Genomic DNA, 25551 nt, shown 5'->3' with positions numbered 1-25551 from the left:
AAAGGTGGGGGAGGTGTGGGGGTAAAATAGAGCGCCTAGGGGTCTTCCCAGGAATCACTTAACTGCACAAAGCCTTGGGGGAAGCTGACAGGAGTTAAAAGAACCACAGGTTAGTCCCATATGCAAGTTGTGCTTGTGGCCCTTGCCTTGCCCTGCTTAACAGTGTACCGCTGAAGTTAGGTTCCCAAAGCACGCCACCAGAAACATGTTCATGGGCTCCAATTAAGCAACGCTGATTGGCACAGCTGTCTGACCTGCTTCTTGCACACTGGGATTCTGCAGCATTGTATTGCCCTCATGAGTCTGTTGCCTGGGAATGGCAAAGTCTCCTTCACTAGAGTGGCCAAGAGCTATCCTCAGCATAGATCACACCAAGCGCAAGGTGTGAAGCTGTGTACATTTAGAGCGAGACTCATTTGATCCACTTCCATGAAGAGGAGAAACGTCAGGCTGTGTCCAACCCGGACAGACAGAAATCTCTCCTTTTTAGATAGGTATTATAAAAATAGTATTAATTTATAGTTTTTAAATAAACAAATAAATAGCCTACAGCTGCTCTATTCGAAATAGGATTTCAGAAGATCGAGCCCCGTGCCGCGACGGGGCCCGGGGCGCTCTCGGAGCCCGGGGTGCTCTCGGAGCCGGGGCTCATAGGGACCGCAGCTGCCGTTCCCGCGGACACCGCACATGCGTCTCAGAGCGCCGCCTCGGCGGCGGAGGCGGAGGCGGAGCGGTAGGAGTCCGTCCGAAGGGAGTCGAACTCAGCCGAGCGCGGACGGAGGGACGGAGCCGAGGAGAGCCGAGCGGAGCCGGAAGGAGCCGACTTTGCGAAGCCGAGTCGGGCCGGTCGGAGCCGGAGCGAGCCAGGCGAGGGGAGCGTGAGCAAGCTGAGTCGTGCGGGCCGCAGCGGGGGGACAGAAGCCGCATGGAGCCCCGCCGGACGGTGCCGAGCCGAACCGGGCCGGGCCTCCGCGTCCCGCCGCTGCCGCTCTCATGCTCCAGCCCGGGGGGCGCACGCTGCAGAGGCCCGCGGCATGGCTCTGCCCTGGCAGCAGAGCGGCTGCGGAGAGCCCCAGACTTGGCGTCTGGCAGGGTGCTGAGCAGCCCCGGGTGCCTGCGAGCCGCCGTCCCCACGGCGCGGGGGAGGAAAATCTCTCCCGTTCGCTGAGGGAGCTTCGTCCTTTTCCTCTTGCGCAAGGATCCAGCAAAACACTTGGTCAGACGTGACGGCTCTGAGACGCGTTTTAGAGCGACTCATGTAAGTAATGGACTTCGGAGTTGCTTCATATCTAGCTGCCTTTGAGTTTGTAAATAGACAGCAACAGTCGGGACCGAGCTGTCTGCACTTCTGTGTTGCAGTCAGTCTAAGCAGCTGTTCTGTGCAGCGCAGGCTGTGGATGGCTGTAACCAGAGAACTCAGCCCAAGTGCTCTAATACCCAGTTGTAAGTAGGTTTCTAAACTGCCCCTTTAGAGCAAGGATTTAAAATCCTGAGCCTCCCCTCTAAACATCTCTCTATCCCAGCTAGAGAAACGCCTTCAAAAGCCTCTGCTTCCCCTTTGCCCCTGCCGATTTGGGGCCGATTGCCCCAAACTGGCACTTGCTGCTTGCGGGCATGGTACAGCCCCGCGCGTTGCTATGGACGCGGCGCGTAGGGCCGAGTGCCGCACGTCTCGTGCTCACTGCTGCCGCCGTGTGGACATGGGCAGGAACTGCTCTGGTTTTGCTGACTGCAGGGCAGCAGGTATCCACAACCTGGTGCCTCGCTTTATGTCTTACGGATATTGGCAACCAGGAACCACAGGGGAAGGGAACTTCAACATGTGATGGGTTAAAGGATGAGGCTTGCTCTAAAATTGCTTTGGGGCTTTTTGTTTTGTTTGGATTTTTTTTTCGGTTATCTTACTGCTTTGTTTTGTTCGAGGGAGCTTAATTGCTTTGCCTGAAAACAAGTTGCAGATCTGTATTCGGCCTCAGCCACAAATCCTGACAGAGTGGGATGCTTTGGTACTAGAATGTGGAGCTGTTGGAAACCCATTTCCTCAGTGCAAGTGGTTCAGAAACAGATTTCCTATGGAAAATGGGGGCAAAAATGTCTATGTGGTAAGTTGCTGTGAAGATCCAGCATCGGGGACTAACTTCTAACCATTTAGAGCTTGCCTGGAGGAAATGAACTTCTCTATAGGCTTGGTATCTCTGGCTCTGTGACTCTTAGCCCCTGTTGTTCTCCTGTGCTGTGGCTAGATACATACAGCTTGGGATAGCTGTCAAGCTTCCCACATGATGCAAAATGCACTGCTCTGTGTTGTGAGAGGGCAGTTAGACTCAGTGATCTTAAGGGTCTTTCCAACCGAAACGCTTCTATGACTCTGTAAGGGGAGCCCCAGGCCAGGAGCTGCAGAAAACGCCGGTGACAACTGCAGTTCTGCCTTTACGCCACCAGGCGGCAGCAGCAGCGAGCTCCGGGCGGGCGGCGCTACCCGGGATAGGCCCTGGCGCTACGTCCCGGGGCCGGCGGCAGCGAGCGGCGGCCTGCACCGCCTGCGAGAGGCAGTGGCAGGGATGCTTGGCTGTCAGGCAGCAGCGAGGACGGCAGCGTCGCCTCGCAGGCATCGCATAGCTGGTACCAGGGAGAGCGGCGGCGCCACAGCGTGCTGCAATACCGTAGTTCGACCGCGGCACGGCAGCAGTGAGCGAGGAAGGGAGGAGAAGGGTTCGCGGCTCCGCGGCTGCGATGCTTTCTGACCCTGCGGGGACACCGTTGCCGCCCGCCCTGGGCTTCAGCCGCGGGCCCCGCTGCCCTGGGAGGCCTGGCCCCGGGATTCGCCACTTGATTGCGCGGTCCTGAGCCCTGAGCCGTCCCCGCGCCGGGCAGCGTCAGGCCCCTGGCTCTGAGCTCGGCGCTTCCCGCGGCCGCCCGGCCCTGCTCGCCTCCCTCCGCTGCTGGCCGCAGGCGCTGACCCCGGCCCGTGCCGGCCCTTACCGGCAGCTGCCGGGCGGAGGTCTCCCTGCCCCGCTGCAGCCTTCCCATCGCCACTCCGTCACAAATCGGTCGTTAACAGCAGCAGCTCAGACGGCCAGAGCCTGCGGATGGTGCTCAGCGCGCTGCTGAGGCCTGAGCTCGCTCCAGCACAGGACATCAGTGCCAGCCGGTGCCGCCCTGTCGCCTCCGGGCAGGAGGAGCATGAGCCCATGGGCTCCTGGAGCTGCCTACAGCCAAACCCTGCAAGAGCTGCTGGTGGGGGGCAGCCAGGGCCCTGGGGAGGCATGGGGAGCAACTGCAAAGATCTCCTCTGTCCCCCAGGGGCTGCAGAGAGCCTCAGCTCTTGTGCTGCTCAGTGTGTGCATCCGCAGGCTGCTGGTCAGTAACAGCAAAATGCTTTCTGACATCAGAGCATCAGGAGTGGAGTGCCACAGGCAGGCTGTTACCTAATGGTTCTGTAGCAGAGCCCACGGTCATGTTTGGCACACCCTCTGGGTTCCTGCTGCCATGACACAGGCAGAGTGGACACAGCGTAGAAGAGCTGCTGCTCTCGGCGCTGGTCCCAGTGACCAGCAGCAAGACACAGAATGGCCTCTGTCAGTGAGTGATGCACTGACAAAACCTCTGTGCCCAAGGGAGCAGAGGAGGGAGGACAGCTCCATGGTGACACAGTGTTACCTGTGGGATGATGCAGGGAAAGGACATCAGAGTAGCTGCAGTGCACAAGGGGCAGACGCTCAGCTGCCCCTCAGCCTGGCCTCTGGGTGGATGTAGCACTGCTTTGCCCTCAGGCCACAGGTTGCATGTTGGTGAACTGCCTCCAGACCAGCCAGGGAGCACTTGCTAAATGGGTAGAGGGGCATGTGATGAAAAGCTGACTCAGTGCCACCATGGTCCTCCACTTGTGATTCTATGCCTGGCTCTAATTCTAGAGAAGAAGGTGCAGAGAGCTCCCCTAACTTCACCATCCTCAACCAAACCTACTCTTAACAGCAAAGAAGAGACACCATCTGAGGACCAAGAGGCAGCATCTTCACCCACCAAGCCTGCAAATAAAAGCAAATGGATAAGGCAGCTGAGAATCTCCTCAGCTGTCATCCAGTTGTTCCTGGTAAGCACCTGCACAGCACCACTGACAGGCTTTCTTGGTGTGGAGAAATGAAATCCCTGTCAAGGTAGAAATCAGAACACCAGCTGACAAACCATCACCAGAACACACTGCTGCAGGTTGTGTTTCCTTGTTTCTTTTCTGCAGCCTGCTAGCCTTGGATCTCCCTGGAATATGCTCTTACATTTGTCTGGAAGTCAGAAATTGAATTCACAGGAACTGATCAGTCTTAAAACCTTGGAAATAGTACTGTGAGCATGTGCTGCAGCTGAGCTTTCACTGGGTGAAGCCATTGCATGTTACTGGGGAGCCACAGAGCTGTCAGGAGGGTGCTCACTGCATTTGCCTCCCAAGCCTTTGAAGGGCTGTGCTGTCAGCTGGACTGTCTGCCTGTCACCGATACCACCCCTCCCCGACCCACACGTGCTGTGCCCAAGGAGCTGGGCCATCTGCAACAGGTGTCTCATGGCTTGATTTCTTAACTGTCATAGGCTGAGGCCTGGGAAATTCAACTTTGCTGCACGACAGAGTTATTTAAATGCATTTCCTTGCCCTTGGAGGTAAAGCAATTAAACCTGCTGGGTGGTACTGGGCACTCTGCCTTTCCTTCATTCCGGCCTCACGACAGCAAAGCAGTAACTGAGAGCTGGAGTCGTGCTGGCTGCAGTAAGTGATGTTTTCCTGTGTAAGTCACACTGGAGTCCTCTTCATTTCTGTCTCCCTCACGTTGTTTTTAGTCAGATGTTCAGTTTTGGGGGCCCTCACTACAAGGAAGACATGGAGGTGCTGGAGCAGGCCCAGACACAGCCAGGGAGGGGTCTGGATGGAAGAGTTCTGTGATGAGCAGCTGAGGGAACTAAGATTGTTTAGTCTGAAGGAAGGGAGGCTGAGGGAGGGCCTCATGGCTCTCTACAACTCCCTGAAGGAAGGTTGGAGCCAGGTGGGGCTTGGCCTCTTCTTCCTATTAACAAGTGACAGGACAAGAGGAAATGGCCTCAAGTTGCCCCAAGGGAGGTTTATGTTGGATATGAGAAGAAACTTCTTCCCAAGACTGGAAGAGGCTGCCCTGGGAGGTAGCTGAATCCCCATCCCTGGAGAGGCTTCAGAGAAGCAGAGATGTGATGCTGAGGGAGATGTTTTAGCAGTGGTAGTGTCAGGTTAATGGTTGGGCTCAATGTTCTTAAAGGTCTTTTCCAACCAGAACAGTTCTGTGCTTCTGTCTCATGTGCCTGGAGTACTTGTTAGCCACCCCAGCAGAGGCAGCTTGGGGAACAGCCAGCTCTCCTCAGCTGCCCAGTGTCTCTTCAGGTGTGCTGCAGCATGCAGAAAGGGTCCTCTGCTCTGGCTCTGCAGTCTTAGCCCCGACTGAAAGCAGCACTCCAGCATCTCATTCAGTGCTGAGCCTGTGGTTTGGCACCGACAGCTGTTCGGGCACGGCAGTGTGTGTTCCTCTTTCTGTTTGTGGCAAGGGCTTTTAAAAACAGATCCTGTGAGTCCTCAAACAAAGGTGTGAGGGCAGAGCACAACCACAACCCTGCTCTGTGAGAAGAACTCTGTCCAGCCACAGCTCAGGGAAGAAGGAAATGGGGCCAGGGAGAGGGAGGTTTGCTACAAGTTGAGTGTACTTTCCTGGAGTGTCACAGCTGGGCCTGTTCTACAGTAACAACAGTAAGAAAATTCCCACTGATTGTGTTGCCATGAGATGACTCCCTCCGCACCCACCCAAGCCCCCTGACATTCTGGACAAAGCCAGGAGCCACTGAGTGTCAGTAATTCCCCATGGGAATACATTATTAAAGGAGCATCCTGGCTGTGGACTCAAGCCCTAAAGTAAAGCCCTGTTCTTCCATCTGAGCAGACCTGTACAGGGAGAGCTGAGAGGGGTTTTCTTGCAGCTTCTCTGGCCAGGAGCTGGCATTTTGCAATCAAGGCACATTGTGAAGTGGGCGTGAGGGTTGCTTAGCTGTCACCCACTAGAGCTCAGCAGGGTGACTGCTGACGTCAGGCTGTGTTCAAACAGAGTCAAGATGACATTGCAGCAGCCTTGAAAGATAAGATGCTACCGGACCACAGAATGGTAGAAGGGTAGGGGTTGGAAGGCCCCTTTGGAGATCATGGAATCATGGAAATGTTTTGATTGGAAAAGACCTTTAAGACCATCAGGTCCAACCATCAACCTAACACCACCATGGCCATCAAACCCCATCCCCAAGTGCCATGTCTGCACATTGTGTTAACACCTCCAGGGATGGTGACACCACCCCCTCTCTGGGCAGCCTATTCCCCTGCCTGACCACTCTTGCAGTAGAGATTGTTTTCCCCTAATGTCCAATCTAGACCTCCCCTTGCACAATTTGAGGCCATTTGCTCTCTTCATCAAGTCCAAGCCCCTTGCCGAAGCAGGATCACCTGGGGAATAGCAGCAGCACTAGATAGAGAGGCTGGAGCTTTTGAGAACCTGTACTGCCCTTCTGGTCAGGAGACCAAAGAGCTTGGTGGCTTTGTGGCATCCCTGTCTGGGAAGTGGAAATGGTCAGTCTGTAAAGCTGCAGCTCCAGTATCACAGTACAATGGCTTTTTAATAAGGTAACATCACAATCAGCCCCAAAGAAAGAGATCATGCTCTTGAAATTGAGAACAAAATGCCCAACAATTCCTTACATCATGACTGTCTTGAGGTAAGCTTGACAGTGACCACCTCAAGCTCCTATGGAAATGGCTCTGGCATTGTTTTCTCCTCAGGTTTGTGTTTTCTGGTATCTGGTCTCTAGAGTTCCAAAGGTTTTTGTCATTAGACTCGTCTGGTTTAGCAAGCTGCGTCAAAGGGCAGCAACTGTCAGTGGCAGAGCACCACGCAAATGGCCTCTTAAAGTGCTGTTTGGACACGGGTCAGGTAGGGAGGAGGCAGCAGGGTCATCCTCAGAGAAGCAGCCGCCTCGCAGCAGCTCACCCCGCTGGATTTTAAGCTTACTGCCAGCTCTCTCCTTAGCACAACCGCTTTTCCCCGGGGCCCTCTTGAGAAGGGTTGCCCGACACTCGGTTGGTGGGGCGGGAAGGCGGTGGAGCTCCGACGGGAGCCTGTGCAAGGGTCCGAGTGCGGCTCTCGCCCCTGCTAAGGCCGTGTCAACCTCCCTCCTCCTGCGCTCCCTCTCCCTGCTGGCGGAGGCTCGGCCAAGGCGCGGCTTGGCACCGAGGCCGCCGCCGGGCCCCTGGCAGCTGCGGCGGGGCGGTCCCGGGGCCGGAGGCTCGGCCGCGGCGGCAGCCGCCATTGGGGCCGGCGGGAGGCAGGGCCGCGGGCGGGCGGCGGGGCGGGGCCGGGGCGGCGGCGGGGCCGGGGCAGAGGCAGCGGCAGCCGCCATCGGGGGAGGCGCAGCTCGCACCGCTCTCCGGGCGCCTAGGGAGGTAAGAGCTCCGCCACCCGAGGCTGCTGCCCGAGCGGCCGCAACCGCCTGTGGCAGCCGGGTCCGGCCCGCCCGGGAGCGGCGGTAAGGGAGAGCAGGGCACCGCCGGGGCGTGAGGGGCCACAGATAGGAAGCTTCTCCCTCCGCTCCCGCGTTCCGGTGAGGGGAGCGGGCCGGGCGGCGGCCGGGGCCGGGCGGCGCGGCGGGAGCAGCGAGCGAGCCTGCCCCGGGGAGCCGAGAGCCTGCCCCGGGGGAGCAGCGAGCCTGCCTGCCTGCCCCGGGGGAGCAGCGAGCCTGCCTGCCTGCCCCGGGGAGCAGCGAGCGAGCCTGCCCCGGGGAGCAGCGAGCGAGCCTGCCCCGGGGAGCAGCGAGCGAGCCTGCCCCGGGGAGCAGCGAGCGAGCCTGCCCCGGGGAGCAGCGAGCGAGCCTGCCCCGGGGAGCAGCGAGCGAGCCTGCCCCGGGGAGCAGCGAGCGAGCCTGCCCCGGGGAGCAGCTGTGCTCCGCTCCCCGGCGTGGCCCTGCGGCCGGCAGGTGCAGTCCCGGGGGCCGTGGCCCGGCCGGCAGCCCGGCTGCAGCGGGAGCAGCGGCACCCGAAAGGGAGGAAGAAAGCCGCGGGTGCCGCCGGGCTCCGGGCGAGCGGCCGGGGGTCGCTCTCCGGGCTGTGCCCTTCCCTGCTCTCGGCCCCGCGAAGTTTCCGCGCTGCCTGCTCGCCAGGATGCCGCAGCCGGGGCCGGGGCGGGCTGGGCTCCCACCTCCGGCCGCGGTCGGGTCGCTCACATAGGCGGTCACAGTGCGGCGAGGAGCGGCCCCTGGGCCGCCCGCACAGCTTTGGTAGTCAGGCGGGCCTCTCCTAATTGGTAATTAGTAAATAGCGGCAACAGAAAGCTCTTTAGATTGCGGCCTGGACAGTTGTTACCCAGGCAGGAGGTGAGGTTGTACTGTCCGAGATTTCAAACCCCCCTCAGATTTAAGATGCTGTTATCACACAGAAACACGAGCGCTGGCCACATGTGGGGTTTGGCACACATGCAAGGCAAGTGCACTGGACGTGCTGAGAGTTTCAGATTCCTTTTCAAACGCGTTCTATCCCCCGGGGCTGCAGGCATGACTTCTCTTTCTTCCGGGTGCCTTTTTCCCCCGGTTCTACTCTGAGCCTGGAAACTTTCCATCTGCAGAGAACGGCCAGGCTGTAAAAGGAACACTGTGTGTGTTGAGCTGCAGTTTAATCATTCTCTTTAAGCATGGTATTTCTGTGTCTGCCTGCAGGAACAGGGTTGCTGCAAGTTAGCTGTATGCAGGTTAACAGGGTCAGATGGAGCACCTCAAAGCAGGTTTCCATTTACAACTGTGTGTCGTCGACCTTGGCTTTAAGACCAGTGCTCCCCTTTTCGGTACCTCAGCCTTGTTCTGCCCAGATAGGCTGTTTGCAGACGTCTCAGTTAAGAAAGCACAGGCTGCTTTCTGTCCATCTGAAAGCATGGCTGTTTACTCTGCAGAAACTCAGGAGCAGCTTCTTACTCCCGGCTTGCAGGGGGAAGCAAAACTGTTCAGTACTCACAGTTGCCTGGAAAGAAAAAAGACCTTTGGGGAGTTGCGTTCGGTAGGGAGCACTGCATTCATTAGCTCGGGATTTTGGTTTAATCCTCTGATTCATGCTGTGGACACTGAGAAATCTAAATATACCCAAACATTCCACGTGCTCCTTTCAAGCTGTCAGAAGTGAAGCTGAGTGTGGGTTTTGTTAATTGGCAGGCTTTCAATTCCGTCCTGCTGCCTTTCACAGGAGGAGCTTAACAGACTCTTGTTAGGAGTCAAGGGTAACAGAAGAGAGGAAGCAGCTCCAGGAGGTTAATTGGTGTTCAAATACCTGTAAGTACAGTGAGGGAAGGATGTGATTTTGTCACCCCTCTGCAGCAAACTGGAAGCTACTGCAATTCCCAATGGTCAGTTCCATTCATCTGGTGCAACAAGCACCTTCAGCCCTTTATCAAGCTGACAGTTGCTCTTTAAGTGCTAAGAAGCCTTTCTTCATGTAAGAATCGCTTGAAGGTAAAGCAAGAACATCAGAAGCAAATGCTTTGAGCTGTGAGTGAAAAGTGTAATGTCTGTCACAACTACTGTCTGCTGAAGCAAGCCATTATCTGCTTGTTAAGTTACCTGTGCCTGTGTGTTTTGCAAGCTCCCAGGTTTTGTCTACTCCTTTTAAAGAGTAGTTTGAACAAATATTCCAGATCTACAGAGGCAGTGGTGAGTGGCATTGGGGAAGTAAAGCAGCAAGACGCTCCAGCCTAGAGCACCAGCGGCTCTGGGATACAGGTGTTGCTCTTTGCTGCTTGATTATGCCAGGCCACCCCGACCCCTGTGTTTTAATTTGCCATTCACCAGGAGCCTGCAGCTTGTTAATGACCTTATTGTGGCAGGTAATACCTTTCCCTCACAGCTCTCTGAAAGCATTGAGCAGTAAAGTTAGGAGTCCTTCTCTTAAAATGTGGCTAGCTGCAGTGACCTGATGATGGCCCAGTTCAGGTGACTCCAGTGGAGCCACAGGGATGTAGTGCATTCCAGCCTGCTGGACTTTGATTGAGCTGGGGGTAACTCTACACAAGGTTAAATAAGCCAGTCTCTCTAGGATTTTCAGCATGCTAGATGAATCATCAGCAGTGAATTTTTATCTGTGCTGAGCCAAGTAGTGCATTTGATTTATCTGGGAAAAGGAGGTGAGAAGCCAGTAGAAGATCATGCTTGCCTTTTTTAGCCAAGGGGGCCCGTTTCAAGGTTAGGTGGCAGAGAACTTCAGGCCAGAGAAACAGCCAAGAGCTGCCTGGGGTTTTAGGGTGGGAGGATGGTGTGTGCAGTTGTGTTTGTCTGTGGGCACACAATTAGTGGTCAAAGGTTTTAGCCTAAGGGAAAAAACAACAATCTACATCACAGGTCTGTGTTGTATTGTTCAAGTCCTCATTAAATGCAGCAGGATCAAGTATGTACAGATGAGGAAACCCTTCAAAATCTAAGAGAGGGAGATGACTCTGCCCCCCTGCTCTGCTCTCATGAGACCCCCACCTGGAGTACTGCATCCAGGTGAGGTGCCCCCAGCATAAAAAGGACATCAAACTGCTGGAGTGGGTCCAGAAGAGGCCATGAAGATGATCAGAGGGCTGGAGCACCTCCCTTGTGGGACACACTTTGAGTGTTGGGGCAAAGTCACCATCACTCTCACTTGCTCTGTCACAGCCTCCTCAGCCTTTGCAAACTGCAGATACGGTGCTGCAGGGGCCAGCAGGAAAGGCTCTGCAGCAGCCCCTGCCAGCTGTGCGCTGTGTGGGATTGTTTCTGGGTGAGTCACGCAGCTCCATCTCTGGTTTCTTCTAGTCGGTGCTGTGCCGCGCCTGATCAGCAGGCTCTGAGGGTGACATTGTTTCCTGAGCCATGTAACCGAAAATTCCTCTTCCTCTGCTGCCTGGTTCCTGATCAGCTTTTCCTTTGTTCTCCAAGGCATCCCAGCAGCTGCCTGTCTCTTACTGCTACGAGTCTCTGCGAGGACAAGGGATGTCAACAGCTACTTTAATTAATTTGGTACGGAACGGAGGCTATCAGGTGAGCAGGAGAGCGGTGCTGACCTCCCGCCTCCTGCAGGAGGAGAAGCGGCCGGCGGCCGCCTGCTACAGCTCCACCTCCGAGCGCCGCGCGTCCCGCTTCGACTCGGACGGCAGCGGGCAGCTTACCACATGGGACAGCTTCGGCATCTGGGACAATCGCATCGACGAGCCGATTCTCCTCCCGCCCAGCATCAAGTACGGGAAGCCCATTCCAAAAGTCAGCCTGGCCAGGGTGGGCTGCGCCAGCATCCTCGGCAAGCGCAAGGAGAACGAGGACCGGTTCGACTACGCTCAGCTGACCGAGGACATCCTCTACTTCGCGGTGTACGACGGGCACGGCGGCGCGGCGGCGGCGGACTTCTGTGACAAGTACATGGAGAAATACATCAAGTAAGTGTGTGCCGAGCCAGCCACTGTCCTGTCGTCGCCTCGAGCCTCTTGCATTGCCCTAAGCTTGCACTTCAGAGGCCTGAGGCCTCTGCCTTTCGAGAGAGCCAAGGCTTTTGCGGCTTTGTTTTGTCGTCCTGGGCTCTCGCCTTACGCTGCTGCTCCTGGAAGGTACTGGTTTTGTCACGGGTTGTTGTCATCATTCTTCCCTTGCTTTGTATGCAAGTTAAACATTGATAAGGGAGTTTAGGGTACAAGTTATCCATCAGGAACTAAAGGTGCTGAGAAAATGTCCTTGGTGTCACAAAAGGGAATTTGAGGAGGGGGTTGGACAGACCCCAGACCGCTTGGGTGGGTGCAGGTACACAAACGCTTCACTGAACCATCCTCCATGGATATGTAAGTGGCCCCTCTCTGGATGCTTTCCAGCCTGGGATAGTCCAGTACAACAGGCACTCTATGAGCTGCTTGCTCTGCATGGTGCCTGCCCCATGGGGCAAGCCTACAAAGACAAGAGAAGGCCATAGGATTGTACCCACCTTCCAGGAGGGGGCTGGGGATGCAGAGGGTCAGTGTGATTGCTGATCCAGGGCTTGCTTACACTGCTCTGCATCTCTGTGTCACAGCCCTGCCTCGTGGAAGAGGAGTGTTTGGAAGATGACAGTGTCATGCTTCCAGGGCAGGTCATCAGTTAAATCATGTTACCTTCCCTGAAACCAGGGTTATCCAGTGCATGCAGGGAGGAGATGGAGGCTGTGGAGGAGACTGATGAAGATGTGGGGGTCATGGAACAGTTCTATAAAGGTTCTAGGTGTACTGCTTGGAAAGAAGTTTACTTTCTTTGTTTGCTTGTTTGTTTCCAGAGAATTTCTTGCTGAGGAGGAGAACTTGGAAAATGTTTTGAACAAAGCTTTCCTAGAAATAAACAGAGCCTATGAAAGGCATGCTCACCTGTCTGCTGATGGTAGGTCAAAAGGAGGAAAGGCTGTTCTCAAGGGGTCAGAAATCTTGTAGCAGAGCCTCCAGAACAAAATGCTTGGCAAGAGCTTTGCTCTGACCATTTGCAAATGGAACAGTGATGCTCTACTTCCTTGGAAGGGAAAAATGATCTCTACAAATGTCTAAATCAGAGTAACTGAGGAGTTATTAATCTGGATGTTAACAGCACCCTCAGGGGGTTTCTCTTGATGTGATTCTGTTCAGTGTCAAGCTAGCAGAGTGATTTGGATGTGCAAGCAGCACAGCTGGCTACAAGAAACTGGGGGGGTGGGGTTTGGTTGGGTTTGGGTTTTTGTTGCTGTTGTTGGGGGGTTTTGGGTTGGTTTTGTGGTGTGTTTGGGGTTTGTGCTTGGTTGGTTTGGGGTTTGTTTGTTTGTTTGAAAGCTGTTATTCCTATGGGTTAAAAGTGACAGAGTCCAAAGTTCCCCTTTCTAGAACAAAGTTGGCTGTGGTAAGGCTGGCACCAGCCCTCTGGGACTCCTTAGTCCTGGCTGTTAACCAGGTTCATGTGTGCCTGTCTAAAGGCTCTATCTGAACTCCCAGTTCCAGCAACTGGGGGTGCAGCAAGCTGAGCATTTTGGAGCTGCTTACAGGGTTTTGGTCATAGTGGTGAAGTGGCTGGTGCTGCTAAATGAAATACAGTGCAAATGCCAGCAAGTTTACACAGTGGTTACCAAGACACTGCACAAACCCTCCTCACTAAGAGCCTGAGGTCAAGCAACAGAGCGGGCCAGAGCACTGCCAAACATCCCTCTCTGGCAAGCACTCGGTGTTTCTCAGGTAGGCTGAATGCCTCCAAGCTCTTGCAGCAGACACTGGGGTCTAAAAGAGCCCAGTGCTCTTGGCTGGTTCCCAGCTTTTGAAAAGCTGTAAGGCAAAGAGTGGAGTGAGAGGGTGCAGAGACAAGTGTTGACCTCTGAACAAACTGAGCTGGTTTTTTGCCTATGTTGTTAGAACAGTTGGGTGCTGTGCTGACTGCTCGCTGTGGCTATCTCTGTGTTGTGCTGCTGGTTTGACGTTTACATTTAATGGCAGTGCTTGGCCTGTCTCCTTGTTGGAGGCCTGCTGCCAAACAGTTTGCCAGCAAAATCTCTGGCTCATTATGGCTATTCCAGATGTGACAGTGAAGGCTGTTGCTAAAGTACATTGAAAATGGAGGCTGGTTGTGTAACACTGGGGGTCTGGGGTATGTTGGATGCTCCTCAAGCCTGGCTTCCTCTTGACAGCTCAGCCTTGTTGCAGTAGATGACCCTGCCTGCATCCTTTCATTCTATCTGCAGCAAAACCAGTTCATGTGCAAGGATGGCCAATTCTTTACTGACACACAGCCAGCTTTGAAGGTGGGGTTTGGGTTGGACATTGGGAAGAATTTCTTTACTGCAGGAGTGGTCAGGCATTGGACCAGGCTGCCCAGGGAGGTGGTAAGAGTCACTGTCCCTGGAGCAGTTCAGACATCCTGCAGACATGGCACTTTGGGATGGCTTTGATGGCCATGGTGGTCTGGTCATGGCAGTTGAACTCAAGGAGCTTGGAAGCCTTCTTCAACTGAACCAGCTCTGTGGTTCTGTGAAAGGGGGTGCCTGGGGGTGGCAAGGAGCACAAGTCCTGGAACAAAGCTCTGTGTCTTCCCTAGTGTTGTTGCAGTGCTGTACTAGCCTGTTAGAGACTGGCTCAGCATCCCCTCTGGCAGTCAACTGTACCTGTTGCTTCACACAATAAGAAACTTGCTGTAGGTAGATCTGGCATAATCTGCCCTCCTCCTAAATCCTTTCTAATCATTAACAGCTTAGAGATAGGTCTCAGCCCTGCAGCTTGCTGTTTGATGTCTCTTCAGAAATGCATTTTCATTCACTTCACACATTTCAGTATAGCCAGTCTCTCAAACCACTGCTGAACTGAGTTATAGGAGACAGGGAAGGAAGCTCAGGTCCAGCAGTAGGTCATTGTTCACAGGCCAACTCTTAGCAGAGAGGGGCAGAATTCTCTGGTGGTATTTTTGGCCAGCCACACAAACTAAAATGTAAAGGCTGGATGGCTGTGCTCAGCAAGGACAGAAATAGGAGAGTGACTCATGTGCTTGAGGAAACTGGAGCATCTCTCTGGAGAAGTGCAAGACAAACCCTCTGGTGGCCTGCTGTGGTCCTACAGGGTACTGCTGCTGCCTGTGCACTGCTCTCTGCCACGCAGGGGAAGCAACAGGGAGGCTTCCATCGTTCTCCACACCCACTGCATCCAGCTCTGACCACACTGCCCACTCACTTCTGGAATAGCCATGTTATTAGAGCAGAGCCAGGTGCTAACTGGTGGATCTGTATTTGAAAGGCTCTCCTGGAATCTTATGGTGAGCAAACAGCAAAAGTTAGGAGAAACCCCTCCTAAATGACCAGAAAAGGGGTGGGGGGTGGGGTTGGAGTTTGTGTTCATGGGTTTATTGCTTTGCCTGTGGTAACCTGCAACACTGAGGAGAAGGGAGAGCTGCAGAAATGGGACTGGAATATTTCCCAAAGCCATCCACATTGCAAAGGCAGAGCTCAGCCAGGGGCTCTGATTATTACCTAAGCCTCTCATTAGCACCTTCTGACTTGGCTAGAGGAGTAGTTGGTTTGCATCTTTTCCCATGGGCTCATAAACTTCTGTTCAGTGCTTTTAGGGTGGCCCCACTTTAGCTGGCACTGGCTGCACCTCCCCATTTTTTGGCTGTACATTAAAAATACTACATGAAACCTTGAGGAAACAGCCTGGGCCATGTTCCCTGCTGGAGATGGTCTGGAAATTCCTGCCCTGTGTGAGACAGCTGGCTGAACTGATACCACTCCTGGATTGAATTGGTGCTTCCTTACCTCCCCAGGAAAAACAACCAACCAAACAACTTCTCCTCCTTTTTTTTGGCTGAGTTTAAACTGATTTTGTCACACAGCTTTAGTGGGAAGGCAAGAAGGGTGGCAGTTCCCCAGAAATAACCAAGGCTGACTTATCTGTGGCCAAAGATGTGTAATCCCTCCAGGACCTGCAAAAGGCAGTGCAGGCAGACCCAAGAGTGACTGCTTCCCCTCTTCTTTCATCTGCAGTGTTGCAGGTTTGTTCTGTTTGAACCAATCCCTGGGTGAATTGCCTGTTTGCCTCTGTGTGCATGCTATTTGTGGCAGAGACTGCCTGCTCAGCAGCTCTAGAGCTGGAGGCCCTGGGCACTGTGTGGTGGGCTTCAGTGGAAAGAGAGATCTGCTTGATTTTGTCCCAGGTGAAGGAGTCCGGCGGTTCCTAGCCTGGGCTACTGGAAGGTTCCCACAGCCTCTTTGTCACATTAGTTGAGCTGACTTGCAGTAGGAGTTGTCCAGTGAGTGTTAAAGAACCTGTTGAAAGATCCTAGTCTTTATGGTGATGTTGTTAGGAAAACATCCCAGACTTGTTTAGCTGTTAAAGCAAACCTAAGCTGATGGGAGGTGGCTTGGTGCTGTTCAATAACCTAGCAGCAGTTGTGGTAGCAGCAGCAATGTTATCCCATTATCATTCCTGTGGTTCTGAGCTGTGCTAGAAAGCAAAACACTCTTGGAAGGCTAGCTACAGCCACCTTCCTGCACCTCTGTCCAGGTCATGGGCTGGCTCCAAGGGGGCAACATTTGATTAGTAGTTAGTTATTAATTAATAGCAGTGCTATTTAACTAACAGATCTATGTGAGACTTCAATCACTGTGACCCTGACCACAACTGGGGACAGCATCTTGGCTTCTCCTGAAGCACCATCCCTGGATTTTGTGGGAAGTGGCTCTTTCCTCCGAGTTTGCACTTGAGAGCTGCAGATTCACTCATACCTAAAGGTTTCCATTGATTTATGGATTGAAGATGCTGGATCTTACCTTCTTCAGAAACTGGTTGTGTTGATCAGCACAGTGAACAAGCACAAGGAATGAAGTGGGAGAGTAGCTTGAATGTTAATGTCTCCTCTGTTAAACACAAAGGTGGCTTTGCACAGGTTCTTCATTTCACTCCTTTGAACTGTTGGCTCAAACAGGTATTTTACTGGTCCTACTAAACCTCTAATTGCACTGCTGCTTGCACAGTGTGCCTTGCACTGGGCTACTCCTTGCTTCAAATGAGAGAGAGGATCTCAGTTCTTCTCTAGAACCAGGAGCTCCTGGCACCAAGATGGTTTGGGGTATTGTAGCTTGCATGGCAGCCGTAACATAGTCCAAGACTTGACCTAGCTCCCCATGGCTGCTGTCAGGATTAAGGTGTGCAGCTGAGCAAAGCTTCCCCTGCAGTAATAATACCTGTTTGAAATGGGAGCACAAGGCTTCATTTCCACTCTCAGTTGCTTTGGATTCATCTCCTCGCTGCTTTTGCTGCACAACAAGGCTCAATGCAGCTTTCAGGGCTTCCTGCACTTCACTTTGCTGCCAGCTCTGTTTTGTTTGTGGGGTGCTAAGAGAAAGGAGGTCACCAAGGTTCCAGAGCTGGCACATGTAGTGGTAGCTGAGCTCTGCCAGGAGTGGTGCAGGAAAGATCTTTTATCCCTGGTTTCACCTAACAATAACTGGGGATTCTCTTCTTAAGGTAGCCCCAGAGCCCTCTTGAATTGGCTCCAGTTTTAGAACCAGGGAAAAGTGGCAAATCCCAGACTGTAGGAGACCTGCAGAGAGCCTTTCCAGGGGGTTTGCCTTGGCTGGGAATGCAAATGAGCTCTGGGCAATAGCTTGTCCTGGCCAAACGTTCTGCTGCAACAGCTCGAGTGGGTAGGAGTGAGTTACTGCCTTCCAGGCACCTCTCACAGGGTCACCACTGCACAGCTTGCAGGAAGGGAAGACTGACTCTGAAATGGGACTGCTCCTTTTGGAAAGAGAGAAGGAATGCTGGATGCTTCTCCTGGCTTTTCCTTCACTGCAGGGCCAGCTGCAGAGCCTTCCTGAAACAGGCAGGCTTGCATTGCTGCCCAGGGAAGTGCTTGGAGGTATTTAAGACATGTAGGCCACAGAATCATAGATGTGGTGCTGAGAGGCATGGTTTAGCTGCCTCGGGAGTGCTGGGTTAATGGTTGAGCTCAGTGTTATTGAAGGTCCTTTCCAGCACAAACCATTCTGGGATTCTCATTTCCAAGCACTTCTCCTTTCCTTTCCCAGAGCATTGTAGAAATTGAAATGAGAAGCCTTAACTTGCACCACTTCATCCAGCCAGGTCCCTGGACACAGGCAGCTCAGCTCACTGCCTGAGCCTGCAGGAGAAGGCAGGCAGGCTCTACAGGGCTCTGCTTTGCCCTCTAGACAGTCACTGTACACCCCTGTCAAGTGATCCCACCAGTGCCCAGGGCAGGTTGCCCAGAGAGCCACTGCCAGCTGACTGCATTGGCCTGCAGGCACAAAGCAAGGCAGAATCCAGCTTCACTCTGGCACTGGCACCTCCAGCAAGCTGGCAGGGGCTGAAGGGAGCAGTCTCCTTTCTGAACAAAAGCCAGTGGCCTGCTGGCTGAGCCCCCCACTTCTTGTCAAGGCTTGGGGAAGAAGGGGGAGACTGTCAGCTCTGACAGCAAGGGGAGGATGCCCTAGAGCAGTGTAAAGGAGCAGTCCAGCAGTTCACTCTGGTGAGCTCTGTGGGGCTACCATCACTGTAATTCAATTGCCCACCTCACCACCTAGGAGAAGGGAAGAACCATCAGCCCTGTGCTGGCCTACCCATGCAGTCACTGTGCCCAGGGATGAGGACAGGAGCCCTGTAACGTGAGGTGAGCCAGTGGGACAGAGAAGCTGCTTGCTACAAGCTGAAGGGAAGCACTGTACCTTGCACTGCTTTCATTCCACTTGCCCTCCTTGCATGGAGCCATGTTGCTGCACAGGAATGCTCAGCCTCTGCTCTCTCTCCCTCTCTCCCCCAGGCCTGAATGCATGCTTAGTTGCTCTGCTCCTTTCTGGTACCTGTAGCTCTAGCTTCAATTTTAAACTACTGGCAATGTAGAGTACAAGTTGTCTTGGGTTTACCAGCTGGAACTGGGGGAGGCAGAACTAAAACCTCTCCCTCTTTGCTGTGGTGTTTGTAGCAACTCTGCTGAGCTGTGGGACCACTGCGACAGTGGCTCTGCTGCGGGACGGAATCGAGCTGGTTGTGGCAAGTGTGGGAGACAGCCGCGCTCTGCTGTGTCGGAAGGGAAAGGCCATGAAGCTCACCACTGACCACACTCCAGAGAGGAAGGAGGAGAAGGACAGGTACCTGTCAGCTGATGAAGTGGTCTCCCAGGGCATGGCCTTCTGCAGTATGTGCTTGTGGCCTGCTGCTGGGCTGGGCCTGGAAGAAAGCAGAGAGTTGAATCAGAGTGGTAGGGGTTGGAAGGCATCGCTGGAGATCATCAAGTCCAACCTGCCTGCCAAAGCAGCAGCACCTAGGGAAGGTCACAAAGGATGCAGGAGCACAGATGGGTCTTGAAAGTCTGTAGAGAAAGAGACTCCACAGCCTCTGTCACTCTTACAGCAAAGAAGTTTCTCCTCATGTTGAGGCAGAACTTCCTGGGTTCCAGTGTGTGTCCATTGCCCCCTGTCCTGTCACAGGACACCATTGACAAGAGCCTGGCTCCTTAGCAACATGAAAAATCTCCTCTCAATCCTCTCTCTCCAGACTAAATAGCCCCAGAACTCTCAGTCTTTCCTCATCAGACAGATGTTTGAGTCCCATCATCCATGTCATGTCCTGAGACCTCTTCTGAGCTGGCAGAAAGCAGCACAGTTCTGGTTAATTCCTTTGGCTCTGCTCAGAGGGCAGGGGATGTGGAAAGGCCTGCATGATGTAAACTGCCCAGCAGGAGGATCATCCCAGGTAGGACTCACTATAGGGCCATGAGCCCATGGTTCAGGCTTGTCCAAAACTGCCAGGATAGAGGCAAGACCTGAAGATAGGAGCTGTGGATCCCTGGTCAGGAGTCAGCCTAGCACTTCACTGCCCTTCAAACAGCAAAAGCCAGGCCTCAGTCTCTCACTTCAGATCCTCTGCACCCCGTTCCACACCAGTACCTAGTGCCAGGAGCTGCAGGGGGAGGCAGGAGCACTGGAGTGAAGCTGTAACTCATACCTGGCTTTGTCTTTTGTGCCTCTGGACAGGATCAAGAGGTGTGGTGGCTTCGTTGCCTGGAACAGCGTGGGACAGCCTCATGTGAACGGCAGACTTGCCATGACACGGAGCATAGGAGACCTGGAGCTTAAGCACTGTGGTGTGATAGCCCAGCCAGAAACAAAGAGGGTGCAGGTAAAAGAGGGCCTGGTGAAGAGGGACAGCAACACTTGGACTGAGGGGCCTCATAGGTGTGTGATGCAGGTGGCTGTACCCACATAGTGTGTGCCCAGGTGAAGCCTGATGGCCAGGCTTGGGTCTCTGTTTGTGGGGAAGTAACCAGAGACTGAATCTAACTCACTGATTTCAGACTGCCACTAAGGGGACAGGGAAGAATCTGGCACTGCTGCTGAATTCAGCCAGATACAGTTCTAAATCCCTTGTACCAAAATGCAGTGCAGGGCAGGGAAGAAAGGCAACGTGTGAAACCCACTACTGAAACACAAACCTGCTGGGGGCTCGTGGCCAAATTCTGAGGTGAATGCTGATAGAGACCCAGCTGAGGCTGGGGTGTGGGTGGGCTGTCAGGGGTGGGGTATGGGTGGGCTGTCAGGGTGGGGGGAAGTAGAATATGTAGAGATTTGCACACATGGGAGGAAGGGAGGAGAAGAGGGCAGCTGCATGCATCTCACCATAGCTCTGTAGGTGTCCAGAAGCCAAATTAGCCACCCAGAAGGTATTCAGTGCAGTTGTTTTCACCCTTGCAGGAAGGCTTTGCCCTCAGCTTATGATCTGTTTGTTACTTTTCCCCAGTTCACCTCTGTTCAGTTGGTCCTAGCTGAACACCACCCTCTGGGCCTGAGGGGCCTGGGGAGATGGCTTCCTGAATTTAAGGAAGCACTTTGTCTACTGAGCCATGTACAGATCTGGGGGTTTGGCCTCAGTGTGTTCCTAGAACTGGAATCACTTCAAGGTGCTGTCCCCCTGCATGGGGAGCACAGTCTGTGTGGCTGATGGCTATGCTGCAGGAGTCAAGGAGCAGCCTTTGGCTAGCCAAGGATCTGAGGTAGCTCTTGCAAGGGAAATGGAAGAGGATGCAGCATCTCCAGAAGAAATCCTCTCCATGGAGGCAGGTGAATGAATTCACCTGGCAGCACTGGCTCCAGCATTGCCATCCTGTGTGTCTCTTTTGCAGCTGCACCACGCAGATGACAGCTTTCTGGTCCTCACCACAGATGGTATCAACATCATGGTGAACAGCCAGGAGATCTGTGACTTCATCAAGCAGTGCCATGATCCTGCTGAAGCTGCCCACATTGTGACTGAGCAGGTAATGCCAGTCCCCTCAGCTGCTCCTCCCCAGCCCTGTTCTCCAGACCCTTCCCCAGCTTCATTGCCCTTCTCTTGACAGGCTCCAGCACCTCAATGTCTTTTTGCAGTGAGGACCCCAAAACTGAAGCCAGTACTCAAGGTGTGGCCACACCAGTGCCCAGTACAGGGGGACAGTCACTTCCTGGTGCTGCTGGTCCCTGTTGCTGATGCAGGGCAGGATGCTGCTGGCCTTGACCCCCTGGGCACTTTGCACTGCATACCACAATGCAGCATCAGGGCTAGGAAGGGGCAGGCTCTACCTGACTGTCCCAGGGAGAGGCAGAGTTTCCTTTCCCAAGCAAGATGCTCCTGCTGAGAGTTGGTTTCTTGCAGGCAATGCAGTTTGGCACGGAGGACAACAGCACCATTGTCATCGTGCCCTTCGGAGCCTGGGGCAAGTACAAGAACAACGAGATCAACTTCTCCTTCAGCCGCAGCTTTGCTTCCAGCGGGAGGTGGGCCTGAAGACCTGCCCAAGCTCTCTCTCCCTGCCACCACCTGGACACAGCATGCTCCAGTTCCTCGGCTGGCTCAGTGTCTTGTCCGTCTCGCCTGTTCCCGGTGTCGTGGGAGGTGCCCCTGCCCCTTCGCTGTGCTTCCGGCTGATCGCGTTCTGTGTGTGTGTGTTCCAGTTGGCCTTCAGGCAGCTACGTCCTTGACTCTGTAGTCCCAGCAGCTCTGCACATCACTTGGGTCACATAGGTGAGGCTCTGGGGTTCCACCCTTGGCTGGAGGTGTTGCACAATTGTTTCATACCTACCTGTATTACCCAGGACCCTTAGTAACCTGGCAGCTGTGTAAGTCTGAGCCTGAGCCCCATGCTGGCTTCCCTGTGCGCCGACAGCTGGGGGAGCGAACGCACACAGTGCTTGAGTAGGCAGACAGAGGATTCATTGTCTTCCTCTGCTGTGCAAGCACCCAAAGCTTCCCTGTGTTCAGGAGAAGAGGGTGAAAAATGAGGGAGATGTTTCAGAGATGTTTATGTTCTGATGCCAGTGGTGTTTGGTGTAGCTAAACAATTTCCTGAGCCAGTGCTGCTTTCGCAGGGCTTTGTGCCCTCCCTGCCATCATCTGTGATGACCTAGCTCCAAGGAGGCAGAGCAGGCTGGAGCCATGTGCCTTTGAACAGATGGGAACATTTCTCCATTCACTCCAAAGCCTGTGTGCTCTCTGTGGACCACACAGAAGCCCCTTGCACTTCTCTCTGGTGTACCAATGCTTGACAGGAGGAGGGGGAAAGCTGCACAGCTTTGATACCCAGAGACTCTCATCAACTTGAATGGTGACTTTGTTTGTTGATGGAAAAGGAACAACCAGCTCATTTCCAAGAGTTCGCTAACCAAGATTCTTTGGATGTGTGGAACAGACAGGAGAGTTTATTTCTTCAGAGGTCTGTGAGGATTTTCCTGCCCTCCACTGAAGGTTTCTTTGTTATTCATGATCTCCTGTGTCTCTTCATGGCACACAGGGAGCTGTGAAGTGCCCAGAGCAAGCCAGCTGGAGAAAAGGGAGTCTTGTATTAAGGTGGGATAATGTCTCTAAGTTGTGGGTATTGCCTCTAGCAGGTGCTGGATATTCAGACACCAGGAGGGACTTTTATATTTCAAGGGTTTCCCCTTCCCTTTCCAGAGGGATTCTGTATCCCATGAGGCATGGGAGGGGCAGAGCTCTGAGCCAGCTCATCTTGTATTGCTGCTGTGACATGGACTGTGGTCAACATTAGCTGTCCCAATGTCCTCCTTCAGATCATCTTCCTCTGCTTCGCAGCAGGGCTGCAGCTCTTGTGGCCTCCTGCTGGCCCTAGTGCAGTGAAACATGGGCAGAGAAGACCTGGGCTCCTCTCAGGCTTGCCACGGTGTTTTTTGTTCTGAGGGTGGTTTCCAACAGCAAAGCAAAGCAAAGCTGCCTGATCCTAAATCACCCTGCAAGAAGGAGAAAGAGTTTTGAGCTGTCCCCCTCTCATTTTCCAGTGTGAAGTCCACCTCATTGCTGTGAGCCCCTTCCTTTCACCCAGGGTTAGACCTTGGACAGTCATTCCACGTGGGTTTCCCTGCCTCTGGGCTCACCCAGCAGAGCAGAGTGGAGCTGAGACAGCTTTCACGTGTTGGTGTTCAGAGAGCAGGCTGGGTTTGGCAGTCTGCAGTGAGTTTGAAGGTTCCCACAACCCATTTGTGGCAACAATGGCAGCTGTGGCAGCTGAGCACTTGAGAAGGGGTCACACCTGGCAGGGCCTCACAGAGCTGCTCTGGGAACTGCTGGGCACCAGTTTGTACTGCAGCACCAACAGCTGAGAGAGCTCTCCTGCCAAAGCAGTGGCCTGCTTAAACAGCAAGTGCAGAGCTCCTAGCAAAGGGTTAATTACCCACAGCAGGCACCAGTCTGCTTGGGACAGGGAAGGGTTAGACCTCCAGCTCTGGACAGGGAGTTGCTGTGGGGGTGGTTTTGGTATCAAGTGACAGAGAAGCTTGAGCAGTGCTGCAGGGATTTGGAACAGATCCACCACAAGCTGCAGCCAGTTCCCATTCTGTTTGGCCAGCCTAGCCCTCTGTCCTGCTTTCAGGTGGAGGAATTAACTAAGAGGTGTTGAGACTGCAACTGGAGTTCCAGCTCCATCTCTCTGCCACTTGGAAAGGGGAATTTTACACTAAAATGTCACTTGCAGCCTTGATAAAGGAGAGCTGGGCTGTGGGAGGTGAATACAGTGCAAGAGATTGAGAGAGGGAGGAGAGCCAACAGTTCATTTAACACAGGTCCTTCAGTATAAACAGAATGGTTTGGGTTGGAAAAGCCCTTTGAGATCATTGAGGCTAACCCTTCTCTAGCTCTACCAAGGCTGCTGCTAAACCATGGCCCTCAGCACATCTCTGCCGTGCTGGAACACCTCCAGAGGTGGAAATTCAACCACCCTCCCTGGGAAGCCTGTTCCAGGCTTTGAGAACTTACTCAGTGAAGAAGTTTCTTCTACTGTCCCATCTAAATCAAGTTAGTCCTTTTGGGTTGGAAAGCTCAGGGTTGGAGCACAGTTTGTGGTTGAGAAGGGGGTGTGAGGAGAAAGGAGCAGTGTTGCTGCTTTTTACATGCTTGGGGAAATGAAGTGTGAGGAGCTTGGAACCACCCCAGGGTTTCCACTGAAGCCACAAGCTGAGAGTGCCAGATCACCTTTTCTGTCTCAGCAGGTGCAGATGCTGTGGTGAGAGGCATTGGGCTTTCCTGCCAGGGCAGAAGTGAAACTGGTGTCTCAGTGATTTGTCTGCAGTGAGTTCAGTGGGGCACTGCTAAGTCTATTGGTCACTCTCCCACCAGGCCCAGTGTCCGGTGCAGCAACACTCTCTCTATTCCTTGGTTCTGTAGCTGCTGCTCTCACTGCAGAGAGCTCTGGGGGGGGTGTTCTCTTCACTCAGGACATCAAGTGCTTGGGCAGCAGCATGTGTCTGAGCTTTGTACAGCCTGAAGTGCAGTTGCACACCTTGGTTTGCCTTAGGGCTCTGTCCGAATCATCTGCTTTGATGGTGGTGGTTGGTAGGCTGGATGCCCAGGATTCATCTCCTCCCTGGGACAGAGGGCTGTGGGCAGGGGGCAGTTGTGTTTGAGACATTGGTTCATCGACTCCAAGCTCTGGTGGAGCAGCTCCATCTGTACTGGAATGCTTAAAACATCTTGTAATAAAGAATTGGCTGCTAGAGTTGTGTCCCTGCAAGCTCTTTGTCTTCTTCCACCACAGTGTGCCCTGCCAGAGGAGTTTCTGCTGCCCAAGCTGTGTGCTGTATGGCCTGAGAGCCCCGGGCCTTGGCCCTGCCAGAAAAGCTTCTGCTGACCAAGGCGTTGCCTACAAACAACATTTGCCTGGCGAGCGCCAAGTGTGGAGCTCTGGTGACGAGCTAGGGTCACCCAGAACAGAATGCCCAGGCTGGTGTCCAGCAAAGGAGGCTCCACAGCCTCTCTGGGCAGGCTGCTCCCGGTGAGACAGCCCTGCCACAAGATGCCTCAGCCTAGAAAGGAGTTGCAACACTTTCAGAGGCCCGATGGAAGCAGAGCTGGCTTTGCCCTCCTCGCTCCTCCACTTTGCTCCTTTTCGGCAGGGAAAGCCATGGGCAGCCGCAGGCGCCGCGCCCCCAGCCGCGCCCCGCCCCTAGCCGCTCCCCGCCCCGCCCCTAGCCGCTCCCCGCCCCGCCCCGCCCCTGCCAGCTGCCTGGCAACGGCCGGGCCTGTGCTCTCGCGAGAGTTGCCGGCTCGCGCTGCCCTGCTCCGGCCGTCGGCCCCGCTCGGCTGCCGCCGCAGCGCGAGGCTCTGCTCGGCTGCCTGGGGGGTTCGGCTGTGCGCCTCCGCTCCGCTCCGCTCCGCTCGCCCCAGAGGGGACGCAGCCGCGGAGCGCTCCCTTCTTGCTGTGCCCCGAAGTCCCGGCAGGGCACGGGGAAGCCTTGGGGCGGTATTCATAGAGTCATCGAACCGACCTTTGAGCGCATCGAGTCCAACTGTTCCCTGGCTCTGAGCAGGCTGGGGCTGACCCACATCTCCCAAACGCCTTTAGGGCAGGGGATTCAACCACCTCCCCGGGCAGCCTGTCGCAGGAGTGGAGAATCCTTTCAGGGAAGAAGCAAGCTGAGGCCACAAGACAGGGACCAGGGGCACAAAGTCCCTCCCCCTGCAAGGTTTGTGACCACCTGAGGAACAGGACCAGACC

General features: G+C 54.3%; 1 protein-coding gene across 4 annotated transcripts; it reads left to right on the top strand.

Annotated features, from left to right (window-relative positions):
* Nucleotides 1–1095: 1095 nt before the first annotated feature.
* On the top strand, nucleotides 1096–24552 carry PPM1K (protein phosphatase, Mg2+/Mn2+ dependent 1K). 4 transcript variants are annotated; one of them, XM_068165776.1, is made up of 7 exons: nucleotides 1096–1258; nucleotides 10984–11477; nucleotides 12338–12438; nucleotides 18499–18664; nucleotides 19550–19694; nucleotides 20695–20829; nucleotides 21204–24552. In XM_068165776.1, the coding sequence occupies exons 2-7, from the start codon at nucleotides 11038–11040 to the stop codon at nucleotides 21333–21335; spliced, it is 1119 nt and encodes a 372-aa protein (XP_068021877.1). In that variant the 5' UTR covers nucleotides 1096–1258; nucleotides 10984–11037; the 3' UTR covers nucleotides 21336–24552. The 4 variants fall into 4 exon arrangements, with proteins under 4 accessions (XP_068021877.1, XP_068021876.1, XP_068021878.1 ...); XM_068165775.1 differs by lacking the exon at nucleotides 1096–1258 and adding an exon at nucleotides 7434–7492; XM_068165777.1 differs by lacking the exon at nucleotides 1096–1258 and adding an exon at nucleotides 7502–7575.
* The last annotated feature ends 999 nt before the right edge of the window (nucleotides 24553–25551 follow it).

This window comes from Melanerpes formicivorus, unplaced genomic scaffold (assembly GCF_026170545.1).
Source record: "Melanerpes formicivorus ecotype bairdi unplaced genomic scaffold, bMelFor1.0.p_v2 SCAF_92, whole genome shotgun sequence".
NCBI lineage: Eukaryota > Metazoa > Chordata > Aves > Piciformes > Picidae > Melanerpes > Melanerpes formicivorus.
This window is presented reverse-complemented; position numbering and strand designations above follow the sequence as displayed.

Excerpts from the sequence above, each read along its gene's own strand:
- PPM1K (XM_068165776.1), top strand. The coding sequence starts at position 11,038 with ATGTCAACAGCTACTTTAATTAATTTGGTACGGAACGGAGGCTATCAG. Across the intron at positions 18,665-19,549 it reads AGGAAGGAGGAGAAGGACAG|GATCAAGAGGTGTGGTGGCT; the intron begins GTACCTGTCAGC and ends GCCTCTGGACAG. Across the intron at positions 19,695-20,694 it reads CAGAAACAAAGAGGGTGCAG|CTGCACCACGCAGATGACAG; the intron begins GTAAAAGAGGGC and ends TCTCTTTTGCAG.